The sequence below is a fragment of the Athene cunicularia genome, assembly GCF_003259725.1.
Source record: "Athene cunicularia isolate RWA chromosome 7 unlocalized genomic scaffold, athCun1 chr7_part1, whole genome shotgun sequence".
NCBI classification, from domain to species: Eukaryota; Metazoa; Chordata; class Aves; order Strigiformes; family Strigidae; genus Athene; species Athene cunicularia.
In genome coordinates, this window is record NW_020799107.1 from 696,482 (window position 1) to 719,190 (window position 22,709).

The 22,709-nt window shown below is 36.1% G+C and overlaps 2 protein-coding genes across 2 annotated transcripts in view; both read left to right on the forward strand.

The window, feature by feature from the left end:
- The window catches only part of BOLL (boule homolog, RNA binding protein), a 38,689-nt gene that overhangs the window by 9,396 nt on the left and 6,584 nt on the right, over positions 1–22,709 (forward strand). Inside the window, exons 4-12 of the mRNA XM_026852393.1 lie at positions 2,688–2,828; positions 6,713–6,804; positions 9,007–9,061; positions 11,979–12,054; positions 15,409–15,533; positions 17,414–17,485; positions 18,458–18,505; positions 19,596–19,721; positions 21,190–21,264. Of these exons, the coding sequence (XP_026708194.1) occupies positions 2,688–2,828; positions 6,713–6,804; positions 9,007–9,061; positions 11,979–12,054; positions 15,409–15,533; positions 17,414–17,485; positions 18,458–18,505; positions 19,596–19,721; positions 21,190–21,264 (810 nt within the window). The remainder of the gene's footprint in view (positions 1–2,687; positions 2,829–6,712; positions 6,805–9,006; positions 9,062–11,978; positions 12,055–15,408; positions 15,534–17,413; positions 17,486–18,457; positions 18,506–19,595; positions 19,722–21,189; positions 21,265–22,709) is intronic.
- The window catches only part of RFTN2 (raftlin family member 2), a 46,987-nt gene continuing 45,491 nt past the window's right edge, over positions 21,214–22,709 (forward strand). Inside the window, exon 1 of the mRNA XM_026852174.1 lies at positions 21,214–21,264. The gene's annotated coding sequence lies outside the window, so the exon portion shown is untranslated. The remainder of the gene's footprint in view (positions 21,265–22,709) is intronic.

Consider the following 22,709-nt stretch of genomic DNA (forward strand, 5'->3'; position numbering starts at 1 on the left):
GGCCCTGGCACTGTCCCCGCCCGGGGGCGGCCGCCATTTCCTCTGGGGTGGCCTCGAGGTGTGGTGAATCGCGCCCTTCGCCTTGAGGGTGCAGCACTGCCTGTGTGCCCCGTTTCTGGCGTTCTAGGATACGGACTGTAAAAAGGAGTTGTTTAGGGAGTAGGGTGGGATTAGTCACCAGGCCTTTGTAGCGTTTGGTTGCCTGACTGTGGATTTGTTCAACATAAAAGAAACGTTATCAATTTTGGTAAAGAGCAGTTGTCAAACACTAAGTAATCCATAAAAATACCAATCAATATGCATGTCTGTACTGTTTGGAAGAAAAAAAATGATAAAAAGTGAGTTTACAAGCTTATAGAAACAAATGATTAGGCAAGTGACATGCTGTTAGCACACTTTTTTTTTTAATTCTGTGTTCTTGCAGCTACACTGGCACTGAAGAAACGGTGTCTGAGATAGCTATCAGAATACAGATTTTAACACCTTAAAATTCATTGGGATTTACTGTGGTGGGAGCTCACAAGTGATATGTTTAATTCTTCGTTGCTTCCATTTGGGGTTTGGGTGTTTTGTTTTTTTTTAATAAGAATTGCAACTCTTAAAACTTCTATGGAGAAAATTAAATTTGAGATCTATGAGGTAAGGAATACATTTTGGCTGAGATGTCAACCATTAATTAATACTTTATAGTTAAATTTTAATATTTTAGTGCCGTACACAATTGCCAGATGATTATACATGTAGAATATTATATTTGGTGTGAGAGATGAAGAAAGTAACCTAGTTCTTTGGAAGTTGTTCTTAAATGAAAACATTCTTCCTGTGGCACTGTAGCAATTATGAATGTTCCTTGCTTGCAAGTAGTGGGTTGGGGTTTTTTTTCAGGTTAGACACTACTCTAGGTTAGTATTAGTATTCCCAGTAAGAGGAATGCATACTTTCTCCTGAATAGATTAGGTTAAAGACTTGCGTTTTTCCTCTGCCCCAAATATATGTGCTTTCATAAATTTGGAAAGGATTTCTGTCTTCCCTAAAGCTAAAAATGCATGGACTGAGATGGATTTATCGTCTTTATAGTATCCAGAACAATAGCATTAACTCATTGCTCTGAATTAATAGGACTAATTCTCAGCTAAGGAAATAGCAAATAATCCTGGAAGTACTTGTAGAGCAAACTAAAAGATCACTTTTTCCCAAACATTCTTCTTCATTATTGATCTTCAGTATCTCACCACACTTTAACTGTTAGCCTTCGTTTTTTTGTGTGTTCTGACAAAGTGATTTGTTTTTATCTGGAAATCCTTAAAGGCAGAGATAAAATGCTGTTCTGTTGAGTGAGAGACGCAACATCCGGAAGCAAAACAGTGTAAATAAAAGGGACATTCTGTGAGGAGAACCATTTAAGAGCATTTCACTTTCTGCTCTAGTTTTTGAAAGGCCACGATACGGGCAACACAGGAAGTGAAAGAACTTTGTAATAGATGCAGTACTTGCTGTTTTTAAAATATGCCTGCATGTGTTTTGTCAGTCCACAGTACTAATGTTAAGGGTTGCACAGTAGTAAGAAAAAAAATGGTTTTCTTGAAATCCTTTAAAAAGAAAGATTGGGGGATGAGAACCCTAGATTCCTACTTCTAGTTTTCAATATTCTGCTTACTGTTAGTCTTATCTGCAGCCTGCAGCAACTGCTCATCTTTCACTTTGGAGTCCTTCCTTAGTGGTACTGTCAGGGTACTGTATCCCAGGAGTGGTTTTAGTAAACTTCAGTTGTGGGGGGAAACAAAACCACAGCAAAAATGGTCTTGAAGCCTACTGCAGTTCCTTTTAGAGAAGTTATTGATAATATATGTGGCTGCTTTACAGTGATCATCTCACAGTTAGGGTGGACTATGTATGGTGGTATCAGTTTGTTCTGAAAAGGAACATGAATGAATTTCTGAATGAAATGGAAGTCTGTGTAGTTTAATAATTCACAGGTGTAAGAAGGGTGGAAGTTCAAACATCAGGCAGACTTCGCTAAATACATGAAGCTCCCACTAAAGTGTGTTCCTTTCCTTTACAAGGGCAAGAGCAATCTGGTTCCTCTTCTGGAGAGAGAATTTCTGTTCAGATTACTGTGCACTGTATTGTAGGCCAAGAGCGTGTCAGAAGCCTAGTCTTCCAAGTTCTGTTCTCATAAGTTACAATGAGCTTGTTAATTTTTATGTGGTGGAATTATGGGTGCTTGGCACTTGGAAGATCAAGCAGAAACTGTTGCAAGGAGCAGAGTTCTATAGATGTGTGTGAGAGCACAAGTTGAGTTGAAAAGGTCCTTTCTATATAGACTTAATAAGAGGCTTCTAATGAGTTATACTTAATTGATATCTGAAGTAGAATTCATAACTTGGATCCATACAGCAGGTGCAGTGCAAACATAAAAACTTAAGATTGGGGCATTAGGTAATTCAGAAAGGTGTTTGTCAAACTTGAGACCATAGTGTATTCAGGAAATTACTAAATTGGTTAAATCTAAGCTTATGTTTAAACAGTCTGCTGAGCTGCATTCTGATTAAAAGTGTGGTTAATGTTCAGTTTTCCAGCATTTCCTGTGCCTCCCAAAAAGTTCTGTATGTATTTTGTTGAGAATTTTTTTCATTTTATAGCTTATAACATTTAAGATATTGAAAATACTTTCTTTCTATCAGCAGACCACAAATCAGACGCAAACAGAATCTTTATCTTCATATCCCAACACTGTGTCACCGGTGGTATTAAATGATCTGACCAGTGCTCCAAGGCTTGGAACAGTTACTCCAAATCGTGTCTTTGTAGGAGGAATTGATTTAAAGGTATTCTTTCCCCATTTTTATTACTAAACTATGATTTATAACCCTATAAAAATCAATAGGAAAAAATGTGAGATATGATCATGTGTATATTTGCTTAGGTGGTAAGCACCCTTCATTATAATGTTCAAATCAACAGTAGAGAATAGCTTTAAGCCTTGATTTACATAACTGCTACAAAGTTGACTCCTTGTACACCTAGCTGCTAGAAGCTTTTGACATACTGGTTCGTTGGAATTTCCTCTTTTCAAAGATGATGGCTTTTGTCATCAGCAGACCTTATGGTAGAAAAGTATGTAGCAACAGTTAGTGTAATTTAATAAACTGTAAACATAATGTTATAGATTGCAAACAGAGCAAATGTCTGTAGCTTCAGTTCCTCTAGCACTTTTTTCCAGTTCATACAAAGAAGGAGCTATAGTGCATGTGTTCACTAACCATACTGTCCTGGTTTCAGCTGGGATAGGGTTAATTTTTCTTCTTAATAGCTAGAATAGTGCTGTGTTTTAGGTTCAGTATGGGATTTCTGATACTGCTGTTATTGTTTTTATTTCAACCTGTGAGTCTCCCTACCTTGACAGGGGGCAGGTGAGTGAGCAGCTGTGGTGTTGGCCTGCCAGCTGAGTTAAAACCATGACAGTCTGACTAATTTTCTTAAAAGTGTTTGTTTTAAAACAAATACTAAAGCTTCAGTGGGCAATTTGCACTACTGATGTTAGAACGTTTGTGTCTTTTCATATGCCCTAAACCCATCAAATAACAGTGAATATTGAGCCAATCTTACACTGTTCAGTTGCTTTCAGTATTTGTGACAAGATGTGCACCAGACCTTTATACCAGCTACTCTCATTTTTTCTTTCTTACCACTTTAGATAATGAGTTAAGTCATTGACTTTCGCAAAACATTCTTGATCTGCTTAGCTGTTTCTTTGTTCCCACCAAGAGTGTCTTCTCTGTCTTAATCCTCCTGGGCTGAGGACCTTTTGAGCACTGACTCAGATGAAGAGGAGGAAGAATGACAATTCGCTCAGTCTATTTTGCATAATAAATACAAGAAAATCCAGGATCTTCTGGCTCATTTGGCTGAGATAATTCAGAGGCATTCATAATTCAAGAGATGTTACACAAGGTCTTCAGTATATTTGGGCCTTAGCAAAGAGGCACAGTAGCTTTTTGCATTAATAGTAAGCAAATTGCCAGAGCTGTAAAAAAGCCTGTTTCACTCTGTTCTTTCTTCACTGCAATTTCAAAGGTTAAAACACTTTTCTGCATAACATGTATTCTTAATTGTCATATTGTTCATTTTGAAGTGTCTTTTGACATCTTGGTTCAGTCACTGATATAGTCAAAATCTATTGTGAATCTTAACAGCAGAGGAGAAAGAGTCTATGTGTGCCTGTAAATATAAAGATGATGGATTTTGTTGGGAGAGGAAACAGAAGGGAGGAAACCTTTGTAGACATTTTAGCTACTCTTCCATTTACTATGACTCTTGATATCAAGTAGAGTCTTAAATTTCTGTTCAAATCGTACAATATATGTGTCAGTCTTATATTGCTTTCTATTTGGAATCCTATGGCAAAAAGGATTGGGTTTTGTTGGTTTTTTAACCCCTATGGTCTCATTTAAGTCAGCTGGGAAGGTGTAGGTGTAAAAAGCTGTTAATTGAGACACTTAATCATCAAAAAATTATTTGCTTTCCAGCAAGCTCTTTTATCATTTTGTCAGGCACTTACATTTGGTCTATCACCGTAGCAGTGATTTCTATTTGTAAGAGGAAACATCTGGCCTCTTAAATTTGAGAGAAACAATTCATTAAGAGAAGTTACACTTGGGTGCATTTTCATCTTGGTCTAAGGAGCTCTTTCTTCAGTGGTGTATCTTTGAACTAAGTGAAGACTTAACAGCCTTTCTTAAGAATCTGGCAAGTGCCTTTGTCCTTTTATGAGCAGGAAGAGGTGAGTCCTGAATGTGTTTCTGGCAAGCTTCTAGATATGATGTTTGTCCAGATACTTGCACATTGCACTGAATCTTAGAAGAGTGTTTCTTTCTTACTCCCCCTTTAATACACCACTTTGAAGAGAAACCTTTGGCTTTCCAAGTTTATAGTCTTGTGCAGCCATCCCTCATGTCCTTGAGGTATTGAATAACACTTGCAGCACTCAACAATCTTAAGGACTCTTTGGTTGTTTCTTTGTGTATTTCAGCTTTCAACTCTTTTGTCATAGGTTCTTTTTCTCAGCTTTGTGAAGCAGCTGAGCTACATGAAACATGCGGAGCTTAAAAAACCTGTCTCTTAGAAATGGGAAGTTTTATCTAAAGGCCTTTCATTTTTAAACAGATACGTTTTGGTGTTCATTGGAGAAAAGGGAAAGAAAAATCTCCACTGTGAGTCTTTTGTACTTTGTGTGTGCTTTGCATTGCTTGAGAATGTGCATACACTTTGGCATATGCTATAGAATTGTTTTATAGAAGCTATCAGTTGCTTGGCTGAATCTGTTTTCCATTATACACAGGCTTTCACACTTCTGTTTAGGTGCAAAGCATGTTCATCTATTCAAGAGAGTGGTTCTGGATTCCAGAATTCTTTTTTTAATGTGTTCACGGTGGGTAGTTTCTCAAGAAGCAGTGCAGACAGCTTTCAAGGACAAGACACAGTTACTGAGCTTTAATAAAATATTGCAGTGTTTTGTGTCTGTTCAGTGCACTTACAGGTGTTGTTACTCCTCACATTTTCAGAGCAACTGAGTATTTTCTAATGTTTTCATGCCTGAATACTTGGATTAGTGAGGGAGACAAAGCAGTCTTCAACCATTGTTGCTCTCTGCTTACAGGTTGTAGCAAGCATGCTGCATCATTTCTTTTTGTAAAATGTTTCTTGAGGGTAGAATTACTCAAAAAGAGCATTAACTTCATATTCTTTCCAGCTATGAAAGTTGTTTATATTGGGTTTTGTTTCTTTTAAGATCTTGCTTCTCAACCTTGAATGAGGCAGATAAGCCTTTGATGTGCAGGATAGGATTTAATAGATATACATACAGTTAAAAGCAGTAAAAGCAATTCACTTAAAGGTGGAATAGTACTTCTAATATATTTCCTTAAAATAACAAAAAATATAGAGGAGTATGGAAATTGCTCAAAGTATATAGAGATCCATGCATATAAGCATATTTCTTCAAGCATTGGGTATAGTATTAACTAAGGCCTCTGTAGAACAAAACTTCAAAATCTGAAATGCAGTGTTTAGGGCACAATATTTGAGATGTGCTTACATTATAAAAGAAAAGTGGTTCATAGAAGGTAGACGAGTGTTCCCATAGCTTAGGTGTGCCTGAGGTGTGCTTGTACATATTTTCAGAGCCTTACGTTAAATATACTTTATATAGAGGGGTTGCAGTATATTAGATGAATTTGATTATTAAAGTCAGTGGTTTAGTGGGGATTTTTTTCATATGTGACCTATGCATATCCTTTATGGAAACCTACATAGTCTGATCTTTTGACGTTTGAAAACATTACAGTAATGTTTCCTATTGTAAACAGCACTCTAGTATGTAATTCACAGAAAAAAGAATTCAGATCTAGTAAAACTGCTTCAGTGGTCTTTACCTGTAAAAGAACAGTTGTCACATAAATCCACTAAAAGAGGAGTTTTAATATTTTAGTGGCTTTCTAGCATTATTGCTGAGTATGAAAATGCAGTAATCAAACAGGAGCTGTGAAGTTCATACATGCTCATTCTTTTCCTATCCAGTGTTATAGTTTGTAGCAAACTTTATCCAAAGTATAGCCATTAAAAGTCTTATGGTAAATGTTAATGGAAAAACTATGCAAACCAACTTTTATTTTTGGGTTTTTTTTTCCCCTCTCTTGAACTGTTGTACTAGACTAATGAAAATGATCTGAGGAAGTTTTTTGCTCAGTATGGCAGTGTGAAAGAAGTGAAGATAGTAAATGACAGAGCTGGAATATCAAAGGGGTTGGTATAGTAGAATAATTATTGCATGTCATAGAAATTAAAAATATAACAGAAAGCTGACTAGAGTAAATTTGATTATGCTTTTCATAGCTTGAAATATTACTAACTTTCTGTTATTGACTTTCCCAGTTACTCTATGTATGCAAAAATCTCTTCTTGCCCTTTTAACATCTACATATGAATGTCTTTATAATTTGCATAATTGTAGAACTCTGTGTTGTTACAAGATGAAGCTGTGCACAACTAGGACAAAATCAGTAGTCCTTTCAGGGGTTTTTTTGTGACAATAATAAGTTGATAATACTAAAAAGGTAATTTAGTTATTAAATGTATATACTTCTACTACTGAAAGCCAGCGTGGAATGGAGCCTAAGAATGGAAGAAGTGAGATACACCTGATTGTGCTGAAGTGCATGGCAGTAACAGGTTTTGTGTGAAGATTTTTTTGGAACAAGAACATAGGAGACAGCTGACAATGAATCATGATTGCAGAAAAGGGGGCTAAGACTGGAAGTCAACAATAAGAGAAATGCCAAAGGGCAAATCTGGAGAAAGATTAAGACTGGGTAGTAAACTTATTGCTAGAACCCAAAGGATGGTAAAGGAAACAACGTGGGGAACTGTACTGCCACAGAAGGGTAGGGATGGGGCTGAAGGAAAAAGGCATGTACCTGTAAAATTCACTTTTGTCAGAAGTTCTCTTTTGAACAGTAAGCCTGTGGTGTCTGAATCTGAGTTTTATTGGTTTCAGCACTTAACATATATCAGCAAATTACACCCTAAACTGCAGGTCTTACCAGCACGTTGGACTAGATCCTGGTCCCAGATCTGTCACCAAGCCTCTTGCTCTTTTACTAAATTCCAAGAAATACCTGCAATTTGCAGTACATGTGTCCGTACAGTACAATAACTCAAGAATACCCAGTTATTATGCAGTTGTGATTACCAACATATGTCTCTCAGTAAATATGCTGGAAAATAATTACTTTAAATGGTGTTGGGATTTCCATTTAAATCCAAGCGTGGCCTTCATTGCTTGTTAACAAGTGATTTAAGAAACTTAAAGGTTGTGTCATTGATTATGTCTATTAGTTTATTGTCCAGATAGCACATAGAATGCAAGACTGTGTAGGTAAGGTCCCAACCTAGGCAAACAGTTCCTCTGTTCTTTGAACTTGGAAGTGTTTCCAGATTTATTTGGAGAAGACAGTACAGGAAAAGCCCACAGATTTAAATGTATAGCTGATCAGAGACTTAAATAAGCATGGAAATGCTTACAAAGAATGATACATCGTATTGCAAAATTTTATCTGCTGACTGGAGTGGCAGAGACCTTCTTGGTATCTTCTGGAACATGACCCAGAGAAATAAGCCATGAACGCAACAAATTATGCATACAAAATTACTGAAAGATTTTTAAAAAGAACCAATTTTTTTTCTGTGCTTACATGTTGTGGTACATACTTCAATTATAACATCAGATACTTTTGCACAAACAGTGCCACATTTGGTAGCCAGGGTTTCTTTGGAAATGAATCGAGGAGTTTTGGTACAGCAGGAATTCTGTGTAGAAAGCCTCTTTGATTTGTTGGAGCAGTTAGAAGTATGGTGAAAGACATACTGTGTTGTGAAGCATGAGAATACCTCATCCCTGATCACCACAGAACTCCTGTTCAGTGCTGGTCATGTCAAAAATTACAAGAATAATTTCTAGATAAACACTATCTGTTCATTGCTGCTTTTTTGAGAATTGAATTTAATGTAGTGAATAGTGGTTGTGGGAGTGTAGAGCTTTCACAGTTGTTGCTGAAGTAGGTGAGAGCTGTGCTATGAAGAACAGTATAATAAAAAATAACATCCTAAGTGCCTCATCTTGGGCACCCATAACAAGTAAGACCTTTGGATCAAAATGTCTTTAATAAAAGTGAAGGAACTAAAGATGTACACTGAATAACAAGGACAATACAGAGATTTTTGCATAGAAATGGTAATAGACCACCACATACTTAAATATATTGGTAAATAGACTGTAACGAAGATGTTAAATTAAGATTACAGTTGCCACAGCAATCTTTATTTCAACAATTAAATTTTTTCCCATTAGTTTACCTTTTAATGTCACTTGTAGTATATATCAAGTAGTAATGTACAATGTATATAAATATGAATTTCAGAGGCTTAGCTGCTTCAATTTTTATTCAGGTATGGCTTCATTACTTTTGAAACCCAAGAAGATGCACAAAAGATTTTACAAGTGGTAAGTGGTAGTTCCCATCACGATCATCTCTTAAATTAAATACTCTTATTAGACACTAAGTAGCCCTGATTGTCTAGTTGTCTTCGGTTTGCCAGCTTGCATTTGAAGATCTGTAAGTCTTTGGTCTGTGTAGTTAAGAACATGTTCTAGAGAGCTCTAAGATAAGACTTATACTGAGAACTTCTGGAACTTGGGAGGGGACTTGCCAGTGCATAGTACAGTCCTTGACTTTGACGTACAGTCTTTACTTCCTTAGTCTACATGTGGCCTGTAGTACATAACTTTACAGATGTTATACTGCACAACTGCTTTCATTTGCTTTACTAGAAAATCCATTGCTGTCAAGATTTAGAGGGGAATTGGGAAAGATAACTTCTGTTTTATCCTGACATGTTGGATTGTCAGAGCTGATGTAATTCTTTTCAGGAATAATTAGATTCACTTGAAGTCTTTAAACAGTGAAGCTCATTTTATGTCATGTAGGTTTTGCTTCTCAGCTACATTATTGTCTTGATGCTCCTTGTAAAACCTCCCTTGAGACATGGTTAGCTCTTCAGCTTTATGTTAGCTCTTCAGTTTGTTTTGGTTGGTCTTTTTTTGTGTTTTTTGTTTTTTTATTTTGATTGCGTGCTCCATGTTCTGGTTGGAATGTATTGGAGGTCTGTTGGTCAGGATCTATTCATACACATTAAAGGTGTCTGGGTGCAGAAGAAAAAAAAAACAGAAAATAGTCTCCAAGGCTTGCAAATTGCCTGCTCCCAAGTATGAAGCTGGTTAAAATGTTGAAACACGAAACCTTTGTTGGAATTTCATGTATTAAAATTCAAAATAAGAGCTGGGACATATTCAAAGAAATTCTCAGAGTGTTTTCAAAAAATAGTTACACAGAGTTAAAAGAGTATACAGACAGGAACTCCTTAAGTAAGCTACTTTTCATGGGTTTTTTATTGTTTTTTTTCTGTGAACTAGAAGAATACCAATGATACTGAGTATCATGATGAAAATAGTTTAGGATTTTTGCCTCTGTTGTAACTGAAAGGCTGCTTCATGTGAAGTCTTACTGGTGTTTCATTCAATGATACTAATACTTTTTTCTCTACTATAAGTGCTTTCATTTAGATGTTCTACAATTCTATCACCTTTTCCATCTTTGCATGATACTGCTATCTCATATTAATCTTAAGATCAATTTGCATCTAGGTATTTCTCGGATGTCTTAAGCTGAGAGTTTCTAGGCATTAATAATTTATGTATGAAATTAATTTTTTTCATTTTGTGCTCTTGCATTTTTATATGTTCAGTTTATGTGATATTTTGATTTGCACTGATTTTCTTTGCATCCTACTTTTCTATCATGAGTAATGTTTTCAGAAATTTCTTTTTCTATGTTGCAGTCTTTGATAGTATTAAATTGCCTTAGTATCAGGAACAGACCTTGAGGAGTTTCACCAGGATCCTGTTTCCGGTCATACACTATTATTACTAATGCTATCTTTTCCCATCTTTCTGAAGTAATTTTTTATTCATCATAGTTTTTCCTATTAGGCTTCACTTTCTATATCAATGTGTTAATTTTCATGCAGTGCTGTATTGAATGCTTTGAATCTGTACAGATTAGGTATTTCTCTTAACTGTGAAAGCTGTGTATGAAAAAGTCTAAATTCTGATGGATCACATCGATGAAATACATCTCATTGGGAAGAACCAGTTCAGTTATCTGTGTCGGAATGCAGTTTGAATAAAATGCGCATCTGTTTTCTAGGAGTTGCTCTGTGTTTAACAGGCTAGCTAGGTATGTTTGTCATAATTAAGACTTGTTTATGAAGTCCTAGATTCAGCAAAATAGTTTAGCCTCCTCCTAAATTTAAATCTGATAGTTGGACATTTCGGTACAGGTGTTCAAGTATTTTGCTAAATTTGACTCAAATGAATAAAATGTATTCATTACCTAACTGTTTGAATTTGACTTAGAACTATTTCTTTCTATGTTCCTCTTTCTGTGTTCCTCTCTAAGAATTAATTATCACCTTACTGGAGAAGTTAGAGCTCTGAAAACTTTCTGGTGTCATGTGGTAGTGTTTAGTGCACATTCTCCCTTGCATAGCTGTTCAGGGAAGCAGGCCTTCAGAATCCTTCTAGGTTTTGCAAAGCAGTATTAAAGAGATGCTGATAACTAAAAAAAAAAAAAAGCTGCTTGATTTACCCTATTCCTTTTCATATATGAAGTAGTGAGTTCAGTGTCAATTTAACAACAGAGGCAAGGTTTTAGGTTACTCTGTACTTGATGCTTACTTGCTGTTGTAAACAAAACAATAGGAAGAGAATGTAGCTTTACTTGTGTGTACCTAGCACTTATTTCTTAAATTCTTCTGCAGTAGTTTAGCCTTACTAGGATATCTGTTTTATTGTGCTTTTACATTTTGTTAGCCTGGATGTAAGGAAGTTTTAAGGCAACCCTGAGTGAATATGTGATTTTATTATTTTTTTTTTTTAGATTCAGTTCTTATAATCTGACCACTTTCATTTTTTGTAAAATAATGTCATTATCGTAGAAAAAAAAAATTATCTTTATACTTGAACTTGTCAGTTTGTGCACGCATGTGCTTTTATTAAAGCAGTAAATACATAAGAGGTAAAACTATAAAAATCTGGCAATTATAGTTATCAGTTGTTGGTCAAGAGGCTCCATGAGGAGTAAATAATACTTGAAATTACTAATTATTAATTTTGTGTATGTGAAGTCTATGGTTAGGATAGAAAAGAGATTAGTACAGCTTTTGGGTTTGGATTTTTTTTGAGATGCACTGTAAATAAAACTTGAGGGAGGGTGAAAGCTACTAAGTGCCTTACTTCTGACTTTTGTTTCTTGGATGCCTAGATATGTGTAGAGAATAACATTATCTTTCTTTAATTCTAGGCTAAAAAACTTAATTATAAGGATAAGAAATTGAATATTGGTCCAGCAATAAGAAAACAACAAACAAGGAGCTCCTGTATGTATTTTTACTTGCATTTGTATATTATGTAAGAGTCATTATGAATGTAAGTTTTTAATCAAGATGTGCCTGGTCTTGCACTGTGTTAGTGCTGTGCATAGAATGTGCTCAGAATGGTTCACAGCGGAAGCAAGTGCATGCCAGTGGAAACGTCCAAATAAACAGATTGATCTTTTGGTTCTTTTCTCTCTTTTAATCTGTTACTTTCTTTCTTAGAAAAGATCATCTATCTAGGAACGAACTGAATGGAATTTTCTTTCAGCTGCCAGGCAGAATCTCAGATCTAAACACTTAAACTGTCCTCACAGATTCTACAGGATAAAGCAGGCTGTGCTGGTTGGTAGGGTTGTTACTGATTTTCTTTATTTATACAGGCAAAATCTATCAGGACTCTTGCATCTTGCTTTCTTCAGTAGAAACCATAAGGAATGGGTGGTTGCAGTCACCATTCAGTTCTTAAGAATTCTTTGCTGTAAGATAATGGAATGGATGTTGTATTTTCCTTGTGTGGTAAAGAACCATTTAGATTGAACACTTACATAAAAGAAGTATTGATACGTTTTATCACGTCTTGAGAAAGTATGCTGTTAAGATGTTCTTTTGAGGGGGACAGGAGAGATGGCCCCTCTATCTGCCAGGGGCTATTTTGTTTCTATAATACACTACTGGAAATGTAGGATATAAATCACCAACTACTAAAACAAGATCCATCAGTTTTTTGCATTGCAGAGCATGCTGGTTTTTTATTCCTCAGTAAGGGCTATGTGTCAGATGTAAAACACATTCCTGTTAAAAGTGCAGCAGGGAAGGAAGTGTACTTTTGTAGCTTTCCTTCAGTATGTGCCCTATGGTACCTTTTGGAAGTTAAACCAAAGCTTTTTCTCATCTTCAGTCTGAGGACAATTCAGAAGAATTTTAGTTTCATTCTAAAGCTTTCTTTAGTTGTTACCATCACGTTATCAATTAGAAGTAGTCCATATGTACACTTACACTGTTGGTGTAGACGTACTTTCTGCAGACAGGAAGTTTCTCTCTCTTCCTCCCCTCATGCATAGGTATTCCCTCCTCCCTTGTAAGTATGTAGGATAATATTTGCCCAGGGAAATGGACTACTTCGTTCCAGCTGTATAGTTTCTGTGCTCTAGAAATTATTCAGCATAATCTTTGCTCAGTCATCATCAAGGGGTTATATGCCTTTTTTTTCCTGTGCTTTATTTCCCTTTCGATCTTTGACTTGGACTTTCACAGCTGTGAAAGTCCCTGACTTGCTGTGCTTCCTTCCTCTGACTCTTGTGCTGAATATATTGGTAGAAGAGGGGCATATTTCTGACTCTGTGATTTAATTCTGGACCTGGCAGAACAGAAGGGAAAAAAAAATCCCTCAAGCATTTTTTGGAAGAAGGCTGGTGTCCCTGTTTGACTTTGCCACTTCTTCTTCAGGCATAGGATAGATCTGTGATACAAGATCATATTGGCATCTAGGGACATATCCTAGGATCTGATTTTAGGGTGTCTGCCCTTGTGCTCAGCCTATCTAATCTTAGTCACTGGGATACTTTGTCCTGCTGCAGCTCACCTTGAGGTTCATGAAGCCATAAAACCTAGACTCTCAGTATCACTGGAGGGCTGTGGTTCTATTTAGCTGAATTGAAAAGACAGACCATTTATTGCTGTCCCCTCCAGCCCACCTGTAATGTAGGATCTGTCTTCCCTACTATTAAGCAAAACAATTTCTAGGTCCTCTGTCATCATAGAACCTTTTGTGCTAAGAACTTTGAACATACTGGGGGGAACAACCAGACTGCTTTTCCCCAGCTCCAAGTGTTGTGAAAGTGGGTATTCTAAAAGCTGAAAAGTAGAAACCAAACAGCTGGAAGAAGAATGATGAATTGTTATAGTTTGGAAGAATTTCAGATAGCTATACCTTTCCCCAAGTTGTTTTATTTTCCTGTCACAGTGAGTTTGCTGGGTTTGATGGAGAATGTTTCCTTTTCCTTTGCAAGAGACTTATTCAACAGCAGAAAGTTCTGTGCAAGGTCCTTGGTGGTTAGCAAAGTAGACAGGATTGTTGGCTCTGGAATTCTTTTGGTGTCCTCACTTGAGATATCAGTAAGTGCTATCCTACATTGCTTAGTGGAGCTAAAGTAGTCTTTAACTTTTTTTTTAATGTTTGTTTAACACTGTGCCAACAACTATCTTAGCCTGACCTGTCTACGGCTAATATTTCAGCTTTATTGTATCCAAATGTCTTTCAGGATTCTCTAGCAATTAGTCAAACTCTTACTATTGATAAAAACTCTTGAGTCATTGTGGGACCCTTCTTGATCCTCCACTTAGCATTCTAGAAACCTCTTTGGTGTTGTGTCTGTCCATAAAATGGCCTTCCTCGTGGCACTCACCTTTGCAAGGGAGATGAAAAACTAAAACTTTTCAGTGTTCTTTATATTGTGTTCTTCCTGAGGTTTTTTTCAATGCTAAGTTACTACTTAATGTGACTTCAAGATTTCTATTTCAGTTACAGAATAAATTTCCTTTTTTTTTTTTTTCTGAGGAAGTCTCTTTATATTTGGAACTGAAACTTGTCTTCATGTTTGACATGAAGTTCTAGAAAAATAGGAAGTTCTGTCCCATCCCCCCTCCAAAGAAAATGCAGACAAAAATAGTCTAGGTGATCTCAAAGGCAGTTTGAAAAAGATAAACAACCTCTGCATATGGGATAGATATCTCTTTATTTGAATAATGTTTGCTGTCAGTACTACCTGTTGGATGGCTGTTTAGATGGGCCTCTGCTTTGGGATCAGACTGTGTTGACTTACAGCCTCCGCCATAGCAGTAGCATAGCTGAGAAATGTTCCTTTTGCTGACATCTAGATAGCAGTTTTTACTTTTGCCAGGCTTTGTGTCATCAGAGAAACACAGTCTTTGTGTCTTGAGAAACCAGGCTGCACCCTGTAATGAAGTCATTCTTTTGGTTTTAGTGGTTGGATCCCGTTTCAGCTAAATACAAATACATGGAGGTTACCAATTGATCTCCTACAATGTGAAGTCACCTGTGGACATTTGAAGATTAAAAATATATTTGCTATTAACTGGAGTTATCTGTGTTTAATAATTTATATGCATGTCATCTTCTGCACCCTTTCCCATCTACCTCTGGAGACATCCTATGACCATCTGCTTTCACGGTTTTGTGTTTGAGAGGGAATTGAATGGCACTAGGCACACTGCCTCATATTCTCTCCTTTGAGTGTATTGCTTTTCTGAAGATCAGAAGTGATCTTTTTTTTTATGACCTACGCATCTAAAAGAATAAAATCTACTACTAAGTAAACTTTTAAATATTAATTCCAGATTCAGCTGTAATACCAGAAGCTAGTACAATGTACTTTACTTCAAGCGGATATCCTTATATTTACCATAACGGAGTGGCTTATTTTCATACGTCTGAAGTTGCTTCTGTTCTGCAGCCATGGCCAGTAAGTGATTTATTTTTGTAGATATGCTTTTTTGTGGATCAGGATGAGTGCAGTGTTTTCAAGTCCCTCCTGCTTCCAGTTTCTTCGGCAGTGCCTCATGTTTGATGTTTAAATGGCTTCCTTATACTAGTCTGTTTATTTTCTGGGTTACTTAAGTTTATTGTTCTTCTGCAGGGGACTTTTGCTTTGATGTGACCTCTTGGACAGGGTAGTTCAGAATCAGTGTGGGCCATACCCCAGGAGAAGCTTTGGTTTACCAAGTAGTTGCTGGTGCTTATGACCCTTGATTGACTCCATTTATTATTCCTCCATGAGTGAGGTGTTCTTGGCTGCAAACTGTTATGCTGAGAATTAAAAGAGACATAATACTAGATCAATAAAGCAAAATTGAAATTGGGTAATCTTATTCACATATTCTTTTTCAAGAATACGGCTTGTTTTAGGAGGAAGATAATTCAATAGATTAATTTTTTGGCTTCGGTAGGCTTGGGCAACTTGGACATAATTTCTTGGGAAGTATAGGAAGGAGTCGTCAGTCCATTTTTTTTATTTTTTAATAAGAGGGAAGGATTGAAAGACTGATAGGGTCTGCATGAGGCACAGGGACCTACATAGGGGGTGCATCCTCACCAATTTCTGTGAAAGCAGCATTCACAGAGGCTTTACATAACCATCTCTCTGAGTGGAAAATCCCTTTATGTATTGGGAGAAAAACTCAATAGAATTGATAATAAATATAAACAAACTTTCCCAAAACAGATGAGGGCAATAATAGATTATGTTGTTTATTTTGGCACTCTAGAATCTTTTTCTCGATATTTAATCTCTGTTTTAATCACTTCACTTCTAAGATGTCTGGTCCTCTAGTAGAGGCATGATTTAGTGCCTCAAATCTTACTTGTTGGAAAAAAGAGTATTTTTTTGTGTCCTAGTACTGAACTTTGGTTCTGGTGCCCTGGCTTATATCCACTGTGTTTCAAACAGATAGCACTTAGTCTTTCCAGTTACAAATAGCATTGCCTCTTTTGGGTTCAGTTGTTTACATATTGTTAGTTTTCGTTATTAGGTAGCTATATAAAGACGTTAAGGAAAAAAAACCTGCAAATTTGATGTTACAGAAAAAATTAATCATATCAACGATATTAATACTTTTGGGGGTGTATTGTGAGTGTATTACAGTGCAGATTGGAGTTTTTTTCCATTTTACATTCTGCATTTTCATGTAGTGTAGAATGAATTAAAGCTGTTCCTTCCTAAATATTTGCAGAAATGAGAGAATTGCATGACACAGGAGTTGTACACACTAACTTTGAAAAATCAGAACTAGAGGTTCACAGTGCTATGTTGTCCTCTACTGTAGCCATATATTTCTGCCCCCCCTTTCTTTCACTAGTGTTTCTCTGATCCTAAACTGGACCCCCAGAAAACCCAGGCAGATTTGTATGTGGTTTAGCTACCTAAACCGGCTCACTGTCAAATGGGATGAATGCTGTGGCTGGTGTGAGGTAGGGAATGGAAAAGGGAAGACTGGGTTGGGGCTGTAGAGAGGGTAGGAGTACATCAGTGACAGTTTAGCTTGCCCTAAGTGTTTACAAAAATGTGCCTGTAGTCAGGGTAGTAGGATAGCCTTAACGTCTCTCAATAGTGATGGCCTAGTGCTTTCTGGAAAGAACTACGTAAATAATCCAGAGACTTTTGTTTCCTCTCTAATGTAGACCCTTGGAAAACAGTGGTTTTGAAAAACCTAAGTGCGAATTAAAACTTGGTAATTCCATTGTCAAAAGGGAGGGGGGGTAGTTCAGCATTATAGTGCTCCAGAACTGTTTTTGACAGTTTATGAAATTGCTGCATTAAGACTTGTAACTTTTTTTCTTTTTAAGACTCGTTCTGTTTCCAGTTCAACTGTGATGGTGGCTCAACCAGTTTATCAGTCTCCTACATACCATTATCAGGTATCTGTTTGAAAACGGGTTTCAGACCATCAGTGTTCCTTCCAGCCTGCAGTTTTATTTACAGCACTATCTTGGGTCTGTTTATTCTTAGGAAATAAAAAGACTGTTAAAAAGCGTCATATGAAACAGATTTTAATTGCATCAGAGGCTTTCTTTTCACTGGAATACAATTTATTTTGCCTATGTAACTACATGGAAATGTAATAAATTAAAATTTTCTTTGGTGTTGCGAGACAACCAGCTTAGTACCATCCTTAATTTTTATCATCTAAGCCAAACTCCTGCTCAGAGCAGGGGTAGTTAGATCAGATTTTTTGGGAACTTGTTCAGTTGAATTTTAGATAGTGATGGAGATGCTACGACGTTTGTGGACAGCCTCTTGCAATACTTGAACCTTCTTACAGTAAAAGACTTTTCTTTATAACGTTCAAATTTTCAGTATTCCAGCCTGTGTCCCTTGACTCCTGTGCTCTGAACACCTCTGAGAATCTGGCTCACTCCTATTTATGCCCCCTCCCCATTAGGTAGTTGTAGCCAGCAATAGTTATCCCTTCCCACCATTTTCCTTCTTAAGGCTGGACAAGCCCAATTCTCTCAGCATCTTTGATATATCATCTATTCTCCAGTCTATCCACCATCTTGGTAGCCCACATCTGAACTTACATAGTATGTTCATCTTCTTAATGTCTATTAGAAAGTTAACTGCATTTTGTACCTTCTGTTTTCCTGATTAAGTGTACTTAGATGCTTCAGTATTGTAGAAAATTATGAAATGCCCAAGTCAGAGGCTGAGTGAAAGCAGACAAAACTGTTCCTGAATTATTTGAGGCTTAATGAAAATGATATTTCTTCTTTTTAATTAAGATCTGTTATAGATTTGAGAGAGTTTTGATTCTAGTATGTTGGGAATTCTAGTATGTGTATGCATATGTTCTTAACCACATAATTAATATTTTTGTTGTTTGTCTTTAGGCACCAACACAGTGTCTTCCAAGTCAGTGGCAGTGGTCTGTTCCACAGGTAAATACAGTTCATAGTTGTAGCATTTTACTGTAGGTTTACATCTAGTTTAATGCTGCAGTGTGGTTATCTAACAGTGAAGTTTCCCACTATTCACAACACACTTGAAAGAAATATTAATTGCTATATTTTAATAATGCATTTGCAACACTGACTGATACAGTAGAAGGCATAAAATATCATTTATTGAAGCATCAAATATAAATCTGACTTAAAGCAACTTCCCCTCCTCTCTCTCTGACAAAAAGTTTGTATTAAATTATCTAATAAGTTCTCAGAAGTAGGTAGAAACTGCTGTATTTTGCCGGATAGGAGAAATTAGTATTAACTAGTTAATTAACTACTTGTGATGTTTCGTTGAAGTATTGCTGGCAGAAGCATGTAGGTACACAGTTACGATTAAATTAGATCCAGATCCTTGCAATAGGAGGAAGAACTTGAAATAGCTAACTTGGTAATTTTGGGGGAAGGCTTAATCAGTTATGTGATCTCTGTAGCAGAGGAGCTTAATATAAAATACTGACACTCAAGGAACTTGGAGAAGTTTGAAGCTGAAAGCAGGACCAAGTCCCTTAAGTTTGAACTGTTCCAGTCTGTCTTTATTACTTTAATAGCAGACAACATTGGCCAGTTGTAGTCAGTTCCACTCTATTAACAGATGGCAGTCTGCTGACGTGAAATCTGGCTGCTGAATTACAGAAGTACTGTGGGGTTTATTTTAAAACAAAAATACTCGGTTTTTAATGAAATGTTTCTGCAAGAGAAAATTAAACTGTATTATGTTTCTGTGATCTTTAGAGTTAAAGTTTTTATAATTTTTATAAACTTTATGATTTCTCTAACATGCTTTCCAAAATGTAAATAAAATCTGAATAATACATAGAAGTGATTAAAGGGCATCTTTGTTTTATCCTGCTACCTGACCTTTCTACCTGCTTCCCCCTCACTTAGTTTCTTTAGGTTATCAAAGACAAATTTGTCACTTTAAAAACTTTATCTGTGTTTATACATAGCAAAGACGACTGTAAAATAAGCTTTGGTAGTTATAGTGCATAAATCATAATTTATTAAAATAATGTGTTTATTTCAGTCTCCTCCGTCTTCACCTCCATTCTTGTATCTGCAACCATCTGAAGTCGTTTATCAACCAATAGGGATTACCCAGGAAAATGGATGTATACCTCCACCTCTCCTAGCGGAAGCTACAGTTCCTGAGGTATTTTTATAAAAAATTGTACTTACCATTGAAGCCTTTATCTGCAACTGAAAACCAGAATCTTTTAGTCTAAGCACAAACAGTTCAGTGCACTTACATCAACTGTTCCTTGTTCTTACACCCATGCTGCTGCTGCTAAATCATTTAAATTGTCCTCGTTAGAGTATCTCTTCCAGTTTTCTAGGAGGATGCTTTGATTTGTGAGATTTTAGAATTTAGAAGGTCACAAGTGTATGACAGACAGCAGTGTAAAGACTAGTCAATTTGTTCTGTTTGAAAATAACATTTAATTAAAATAGGAGTCAGACTCTTCAGAATGCTGGTTTAGTCTACCCAAGTCATAAGTTTCCTGAAGTAATTCTTTTTCTGTGTGAGTAGAAAATCACTTCTAAATATTCTGAAGATCAGAATGAATTAAGAGTAGTTGAATGACTAAGTAATTTTTTCTTAAATTACAGTATTTTTTTTGCTTCTATATCAAATAGCATTTCTAAAGTTTCTTAAGAAACATTAATGTACAACAAGGCCATTTCTTTATAACTGGATACTAAAAGTCACAGTAAATAATTGCCTACAGAAAAACTTACTATAAAATTTGAAAATGTATTATGAATAATTGGTACTCTTCCTCTTTGATAATTCATGCCTCATTAACTGGGATACCAAAGTAAATGGTAAAGTAGGGCAGTAATCAAGTAGTTTTACAAAAGTTGAAGAGTTTTATTGCTACAAGAGAAATTCCATAACGAGTATTTCAGATATCTTAAGTGGGAAATCCTGATGTACCCAAGTAATTTAATTTCTCTACAAAGGTATTGAATAATGTAAGACTTTGGTTGTTGGGGTTTTTCTTCTTTTTTTTTTTTTTTGGTATAATCATAAATGTTACTAGCAGTGTTGGTTTTTTTACCTTTTGTATTTCATAAGTCAGATATCAACTTATATAGACAAATTTAAAATCTGTGAGCACTAAAAAATCAGTTAAGGAATATTTGGATGTGGCGTGCTCTCAGTTCACAGGTACATAATTTGTTGATGTTGAAGGAAGCAGTATGTGGAAATTCAGAAGATGGTTTAAAATTTGAAGAAAAGCCTGTGTATTATTTGTATATAAATATCTTGTAAGTGTGATAATGCTGGGAATTATGTTTCAATATGCTAATCTACACATCTAAACACCGTTCCAATTAGAGCTGAGTGAAATGGATTTGTAGTAGAGAAGCGTGCTACTTCTGTCAAGGAAGGTGGTTTTGGACACTGATCTAGATAAAGTGAATTTACCAAACTTTGGTACAGTAGGGAAAACAGATTTAAATACTGATATTTTGTTTTTAAAAAGTCAGTAGTTTAGATAAACATAGCCCACCACTTGAAGTTTTAAGGAATCTAAATTCATGTAAAGGGTTTGCAAAAACAAAACTGTGAAACAAGCTTTTTGCTCACTTTTTGTAAATTTTTTTTATACCAGTTGTATTCTGATCATGGACTTCAAGCACCGCATCACCAGCCTTATGCTCAGAGTGCCATAGCAATGACTGCACCTGTGAGTATCAAACGAAGACAGTCAAGGCAAGCATGGTAGTATTACTGTCCCCTTTCATGAGAAGGGATGGTAAGAGAACAGGGACAGGGATGAAAAAAACTTTTATTAATGAATTGATAAGAAAAACAGAAATGTTGCGGAGAAACAGATTTTTCTTCATTTGAGGCTTTGTTACAGACTACATAAGTATTGGAACTATTTAGGGAAACTAAGAAAAACCCAACATGACTAGTTATTTTAAAACTTGAGATACAAAGAAAACTGCGAGTGAAAAATGTATCTTGAGAAAACAGTGAACCTTGTTCAGTTCTTTGAAAACGATGCTTACAAATTCTTGTCTCTGTATTTGGATCTTGGGAAGTTGAATTCATTACTTGTGGTCTTAGACAAGCACCTCATGTTATGGAGAGGTGGGCTTTGGGAACACAGAGCATGAAAAGCTGTCCCAATTGGCCACCTGTGGAGTTTTTTTTCTGATTTTTGAGTGGCCATTCTAAAATATTATTCTTTCGTGTCACCCAGCACAAGTTGTTGGGGTTTTTAGGTCCCAGTTTAAGGCCCTTTTGCATAAATTAGTAAGGTTGTTAACATAACATATGAAATAATGCCTAAATTAGACTTGGCCTTGGTTTGCCTAGTGAAGGACTAAAGTTATCAGTGTTCTTACTTGATATTACAGCACTTAATCCTCTGTTAAAGATGCTTACTCAACTACAAATGACAGATTAAATATGAATGGATCGAAGTCATATTACAGACTGTCTTCTATAGGTATTATTTCATTTACTTTACATTTGTTTTAAGAGAATCTTTTTTTCCAGACCATTGTGTAACGTTATCTACTAAATATTTCCAGTAGAGGGGGCTGTAACATTAAGTGTTGTCTTGGAATAAAATGCAAGGGTTCCTTCAAACTAAATACGAGCCGAGTATGATTTTGAGAATGCTAATCCAGTGTGATTCAAGAAATACATAAAAGGGAGTTGGCTTAACACAGTGATCACAATATCCACTTTATATTCCGTTTTCGAAGTGTATGAAAACACTTTTTTTTTTAAATGGCAATAATAGTCTCAGAATCAAACACCAGTGCATACTTAACTGTATCAAATAGAGGAACAAGCTTTTTAATCTTGAAACTTGACTTTTATTATCTTTCCTAGGGCCAAGGCTATATGAACACAGTAGTGTGAAGTAAGTTACAAGGTAGATGGGGAGCACAATAGCTCTTCCTCTTCTACAGTAATTGACACAATATCATGCTTTACCTTATAGCAAAGACAAAGTAGTTTGTGATAAGCAATAATGTGTTAATTTACAGTAGAGTATGTGCATGCATGGTAGAACCATGTTTTGTTACTGTGGCATAGGAAATGAGATGCAAATTCAGACTGCTTGTTTCCTGATTTAATATTTTCTGTGTTTATTCATACCTTTGGAAGTGA